The sequence below is a fragment of the Psittacula echo genome, assembly GCF_963264785.1.
Source record: "Psittacula echo genome assembly, chromosome: Z".
Taxonomy (NCBI): Eukaryota; Metazoa; Chordata; class Aves; order Psittaciformes; family Psittacidae; genus Psittacula; species Psittacula echo.
This window is the reverse complement of record NC_137742.1, coordinates 84,577,515-84,584,134: the sequence shown is the minus strand read 5'-3', so window position 1 is coordinate 84,584,134 and position 6,620 is coordinate 84,577,515. Positions and strand designations below refer to the sequence as shown.

Genomic DNA, 6,620 nt, shown 5'->3' with positions numbered 1-6,620 from the left:
GCAGCCTTTCAGTTCTTAAAAGGGGCCTCTAAGAAAGATGGAGAAAGACTTTTTACCAGGGCCTGTGTGACAGGATGAGGGATGATGGTTTTAAACTGAAAGAGGGAGATTCAGGCTGGATGTGAGAAAGAAATTCTTTACCATGAGGGTACTGAGGCCCTGACACAGGTTGCCCAGAGAAGCTGTGGCTGCCCCATCCCTGGCAGTGTTCAAGGCCAGGCTGGACAGGGCTTGGAGCAACCTGCTCTAGTGGAAGGTGTCCGTGCCCGTGGCTGGATGAGTTTTAAGGTCCCTTCCAATACAAACCAGGCTGGGGTTCCATGAGATGCCTCGAGGGGGCCGGTGTAGGCCGTTAAGCCCTGCAGAAACTAGCTCCTGCGCAACACCCGGTTCCGATCCCGGCGCCGCTTTCGCTGAGGGGAGGGGCCGGGTTTGGGCTCTTTCCGCGCCGCGCCCGGAACCCTTTTATCTCGGCGGCGGTTTCCATCCGGCGCATTAGGAGTCGGGCCGGAGGCGGAAGCTCAGGCGACGGGCAGGGGCAGCCCGGTGGCCGTGGTGCGGGAAACAGTTGGGCGGGCCTGGTCCGGGTCGGGCAGGGCAGGGGACGGCTGCGCTGCTCCGCGCGGGCCGGGCCCCATGGCCTCCTCCTCCAGCATCGACATTGAGGACGCGACCCAACATCTGCGGGACATCCTCAAGCTGGACCGGCCGGGAGGTGAGGGGCTGGCACCGAGGGGAGCAGGAGGCCGCCGGCGGCGGGCCTGGACGGGGCGGGGCCGCCGCGTAGCGCTGGGGCCGCGCTGCCTTGTCCCGGGCCTTCGGGACTCTACTAGGCAGGGGCTTGTTTCCCTTTAGGGTGCAGGGGCCATCGCTCTCCGCTGGCTCTCTCTCGCCCAGGGCGAGGGACCTGCTCGGCCTTGCCGCTGTCCCCGAGATGTGCTTGGGGAGTGCAGCCGGGCGAGGAGAGGAGCAGAGACCCGGTGTGAGGAGTTTCACTGGTGCGAGAGGATTCTCGTGGCCGAGCAGAGCGGGAGCAGTCGGGACACAAACCTGGCTGCTGCTGCTGCTGCTGCGGGTCTCTGGGCTCTTGTTGTCCGAGAGGTGTCGCCCTGGAAGCTGACAGCGCTGACCTTCGCCACCCAAGCCTTCCTTCGTTATTAAGAACACTTTGAGTTTTCCCGAGGTGTCTCGCTGGGCCCAGTGGAAAGGACTGCCAGGCCTCTCTGGGATCAGTGCAATCTTAATCATAGAACCCTGTAATGGTTTGGGTTGGAAGGGACCTTAAAGCTCATCCAGTTCCAACCACCTGCCACGGGCAGTGACACCTTCCACTAAACCAGGTTGCTCCAAGCCTCGTCCAACCTGGCCTTGAACACTGCCAGGGATGGGGCAGCCACAGCTTCTCTGGGCAACCTATGCCAGGGCCTCAGCACTCTCACAGGGAAGAACTTTCCACAGACTTTTTGTCACAAATATCTCTCTTAAAGTGGCTGTGATTGTTCTCTCTTTGCTTTGAGCTATTCTACTTCTCTGCTCAGAGTTTAGCGGACTCCCTTCTGCCTATAAAACACTTGTGGTGAACAGCAGCAGGCTCAGGAATCAGCTGTGGAGGGCTCTGTACTTGAAAACCTCAAAGAAGTCAGAGCAGTGATGGGGAGCACCTGTTTTCACAGCAGTTTCTGAGCTGAAGAAATGCGTGATGTTTGTGAAATGCTTGGAATTGCTTCTATTCTCTCAAGGTGATTTGCCTTTCCCTGAAGCAGCTTCTCTTGCTGGTTGAAAGAAATGAGGTATTTACTGAGTGGCTTCTTCCTTTTAATTTCTCTTCTATTGATTCTCGTTATACTTTCTCTGTCGTCACTAGTGCACAAGACAATAGAGAGGACAAGGAGCTATTGGACAGTAAGTCAGGCAGTAAAGAACCCGTGCTTGTTCTCAGCAGAAATCACTGCCTGGGTAATAGCAGATGGATTTGAAAGAACAGGACATAAGAAGATGAAGAGCAAGAGTACATGTGTGTTAACTGAAAGCCTCTGAAAATCCTGTTAGGATGGCAGAGGAAAGGGAAACTGGGTGGTCCTTCAAGACTTATGAAGGAGAATAGAAGCATCCTCATGAATTGCATGGGTTGAGCTGGTCTTGTCTGGCATCAGGTTGCTGTGGTCAAGGTTCTCTCTAGTTGTGTTTCTGTTATAGCCTGGATTTCACTTACAGATATAATACCCAGCAAAGGCTAGTGTAGCTGCTTGCCATGAAGAAAGGTTTGCAGTGCAGGTGGCTATGAACAGCGTTATGTTACTCTGGGTGTTCTCCAGACTGGTGACAAGAAATACACCCTGCTCTAAAGATTTTAAACTCTCACAGTGCTTTGTTAGTTCTGCTGGGTTTGGCGATTGTGAAAATGTTATCTACTGCCCATTCTGTCTTGATGCAGTTTTCTCCCAGTTTTGCAAACATCACCCATTGCTTTGGCAGCTCCTTGCCATTTTCCCATGCCATGCCCTAAGCAAGGGGGGCTGCATGATCAAGCCATGGAGCTCCCAGCTGGGGCATGTATACAGGCTGCTGATGCCAGTCTGCTGTGGATGAGTGTCCTTGCTGGATCCTTCAAAGCATACTGAAATCTCTGCTGATAACCAGGTGTTCCATGGGCTGCCCCTGCTCATGTTGTGTTTATCAGGGAAGTGTTTTGTTTAGTGCAAAGTAGAGTCCCCTGGTGCAGGTGGTGGTGAGAGTAGGAGTTCAGGATCTCAGCTCTGATTATTCCTCTGTTCCTGCTCTTTAAAAAGGCACTGAACACAACTGCACTTCTTTCCCTTTGAAGGTCTAGATCTACCATTAACATTTTGGTTTTGTTTATCTACCTATGAAACATTGAGCCCCTTCACTTTTTTTATGCCTTCAGGATTGTGTTCAGGCAGCACCTGTGCTTGTCTGGCTCCCCCTAAAACAGTGATGGGCTAAGCCCCTTCCTGAACTTTGGTGCACTGTTGTTGTGCTCATCAGCCTCAGCGGAGTTTTTTCTCCTCTTCCCCATGGCATGAAAGTCACTGTCCTGCTATCCGTAAAAGAGCAGAGATACTTAGGTGAGGCATTCCTGTTGCTGCAGATAGAGCAAAGAGTGCATCATCTTTCTCTGACGGCCTGGATGCTGCTTCTGTAGTGAATGTTTTCCTCTTTCTTTTTTTAACAAATGATAGATTGCAGTCTGTTGGAAGTAGCTGCAACAGGACAAGCACCCACCATATGCTATAGGAATAAGGGACAAATCTTAATCTTGTAGGCACAGCACAAATGTGTTAGGTGATTACAGGTTCATGTTCCCTGGCCTGTAGTTTCCTTGTGCTGAGTGCTGCTGCTGTTGTCTCCATGCAGTGAGGTGAGCACTCAAATGGACTTCGCAGTGGGATATGCTGTCACTGCACAGACTTTTTGTGAGCACAGTAGTTAGTGATATAATGACTCTCTTCATAAACAGGCAAGTTTTAAATATTCTTCTGGCAAATGAGTAATGGTTGCAGTTATGTCTGTAGGCAGCAGCACTCAGTCTATGTTCAAGCCTATTTGGTAACTGAAAGCTTGCCTTACATTCAGAGGATGTGCCTCTTGTGTGCAGTCATGTTGGGGTTTGTTGCGTGTGCCGGGCAGAGTGGAGCTCATGGTCCTGGAGCAGCCATTTTGCAAGAGCTCCACAGCAGTCGTTTCCTGGCAACAGTATTTGAAATGTCACTTTTCAAAACCAGTGTAAATTTCAAGCCAGGGTTTTGCTGAAACAAGAAGCTTTGACTTCAGTGTATAAGTGCTGATGGAGTGGGCTCCTCTGTGTGAATCGTCAGCTGTTTGCCTTGCTGGTGAAATAGCAGGGTCTCCTTAAGCTCCTGTTACATCTATCCCTTTCTAAAAGCCTTCAGAAGGCACAGAGGACACCAGTCAACTTGTGCTGTGCCAGGTTGCAGTCAGGGCACATGCACTCTTCAGAGCACAGCTGAAATGCTGAACAGGGGGTTGAACACAGAATTCAAGAGTTGTAAACTTCCAGGTGACTAGTCAACCAAGGGAAGAGTATAAGGAATCCTATAGGCACAGCTGCATGTTTTCATAGCTAAGGTACTCAAACATCTGGACTTCGAGGTCAGGTCTCAGTCAAAAGCCAGTTTTGGGAAGTGAGAAATGTATTATGTCCAGCCAACCCTAAATGCTGCAGCTAACTACTGCACTGCTGGACTTCAGATATCTCTCTGCAGGCATCAGGGTTGGAAGTGACCTTTCAAGAACATTTTGGTCTGGCACTTGTTTCAGTAATCTGAATTGCCAGCTTAGTCTTTCTGATCCAAGACTATTTACTCCTTGAACCTGGCAAGTTCCTTATACTTGTTCTTTGGTGTTTTTTCTCGTCTGTTGGAATTGCTTGTGTAAGAAAAGAGCCACGACTTCACTTTCTGTAGAGATAAGTTTCCTACACAGGAGGTCTCTTAACACATCCTTTTCAGAGAAAAATACTTTTCCCAACAAATTTAGCATATTCTGCCTGATAGAGTAGAAGAACCTGACAGAAACCAGCTGGCAGTAATGTATTTCACACAGTGCTATTTCTGTTGAATGAATATTGTGCTCAGTTGGTCATGCTTCTCCCTAGGTTCGGTGAATGAGAACCAGGGACCATCAAATTCGTATAATGGAGACCTGAATGGACTGCTGGTGCCTGACCCTGTTGTGGCTGGAGATGTACCTTCTCTGGCTAAGCCAGTGCATCGGACCGTTTCTCTGGGAGCCCTGCAGGAGAAGCAAGTCATGTAAGTTTTCATGGAATCCCAGACTGGTTTGTATTGGAAGGGACCTTAAAGCTCATCCAGTTCCAATCCCCTGCCATGGACAGGGACACCTTCCACTAGACCAGGTTGCTCCAAGCCCCATCCAACCTGGCCTTGAACACTGCCAGGGATGGGGCAGCCACAGATTCTCTGGGCAACCTGTGCCAGGGCCTCAGCACCCTCACAGGGAAGAACTTCTTTATCTAACCTGAACTTCCCCTGTTTAAGTTTAAACCTATTACTCTTTGTCTGTTGCTACATCAAAGAAGGGCTGAGAGTGACTAGAAAATGATGAAAAAATGGTTCTGGTGAGCCTGGGCAAGCATGCTGGGAAGCTGACAAGTTTCACATTGAGTTCAGGTGACAGTTGTGGGTCAGTGCTGGTGGTTAGAGCTTTTGTAGCTTTTGTGAGGCTGATGTGTGCAGCCTGCCATCCTTTCAGCTCAGAAACTGAAGAGTTTTGGGAGGGCTGTGTAGAGAGAAGAGCAACGGGACTGGTTGTATGGTGGATATCAGGAGGAAGGATGGAGGTTATTTAGCAGGGCACGGGGTGAAACTGGGCATTCTCATGTAGACCTCCAGCTGGACTCCTTCTGGGCCCCAAGTTACCTGAGGGTTGACTTTCATCAGTCTGCAGTATGGCAGACCTTCCACTTGTCCAGATATTTCTCTCCATATAACTTAAAACAGGACAAGTGATGTTGCGCTAGGGTTTTACTTAACTGTTTGCTGACTCATGGATATGTCCAGTGTGTTTTGGACAGTACCTGTGCTTTTACTACTTACATGCTAGAGAATATATGCATATAGAATACTTTGGATTTGTCATGGGAGTAATAGTACAAATCCACATCAGATTAATTAGTGTAATGCTTGACTTCACATACTGACTTTTAACGTTAGAGCTCATGTGAATAGCTTTTGCTTGGGTTCTCTGCTGACAGTTTTGAGAGAGGATGCTGCATGCACTGTTGATGAGGTTCAACTGCTTAGCTTTGGTCTCTTTGCACCTTCTAATGTTTGGTAGTACTCAGGGCTACTTCAACCAAATGTAGGTTTGTACTCAAGTCTAATAGACTGGAGGTTTTTAAGTTAAACAAACCAGGTGTTTGGTGCTCTCAGACCTGTGGCACATGGGGAATTTTCCTAACTGAAAGAGTTTCTTTTTATTTTCAGTTGTTCTGCTCAGACTTCTTAGTTGCACAGATATGCCTCATTGCTGTTAAAATTATGAGTAGCAAATCTCTGACCTCTCTTCCTGTGAGTCCTATCTGAGATTTTTTTTCTGTTTTGTTTTAATTAAAGCTGCCTTTCTGGTGATGACAGTTCCACTTGCATAGTGATAACAGCAAAAGATGTGGAGATAGTGGCCAGCAGTGATTCCAGCATCACCAGTAAGGCCAGAGGGAGTAATAAGGTAAGGAGGGAGAGAAAGTATGGTTCTCTGTATTTTTTTTCTTAGTCACATCACCTCATGCTTGAATATTTTTTAAACTGTAATTACCATCTTTCCTGTGTTATAGGAATCTGTAATTAGGTAGAAGTTTGTCAAAGAGCTTAACAAGGAGGGAAAAATTGGAGGTGTATCTCATAGCTGATTGTTACTGTTATTCCAGAGTCTGGCCAAGTTATCCTCTAATCTTCCTCCTTCACAAACAAGCTCTTCCTGCTGATTGTTTCTATCCTGGCAGATCTTCACTATGAAGGGAGGGTTGTTTTGGTGGTTTGCTAGCCTTAGTCCTGCTGAGAGCTCCACCCCACAGATCAGGGCTGCAGGTTCTGCTGAGATCAGAGCTGGTGCTGTAGCAG

General features: G+C 48.5%; 1 protein-coding gene across 5 annotated transcripts in view; it reads left to right on the top strand.

Moving 5' to 3' along the window:
• The first annotated feature begins 507 nt into the window (after nucleotides 1–507).
• The window catches only part of EDC4 (enhancer of mRNA decapping 4), a 41,987-nt gene continuing 35,874 nt past the window's right edge, over nucleotides 508–6,620 (top strand). For 4 of the 5 annotated variants that reach the window (XM_080638207.1, XM_080638208.1, XM_080638206.1 and 1 more), the window contains exons 1-3: nucleotides 508–715; nucleotides 4,637–4,793; nucleotides 6,117–6,228. In XM_080638207.1, coding sequence (XP_080494333.1) covers nucleotides 637–715; nucleotides 4,637–4,793; nucleotides 6,117–6,228 — 348 coding nt within the window. In that variant the 5' untranslated portion in view covers nucleotides 508–636. Of the gene's footprint in view, nucleotides 716–4,636; nucleotides 4,794–6,116; nucleotides 6,229–6,620 lie in introns of those variants that run through there. The other variant, XM_080638210.1, reaches the window with a different exon arrangement.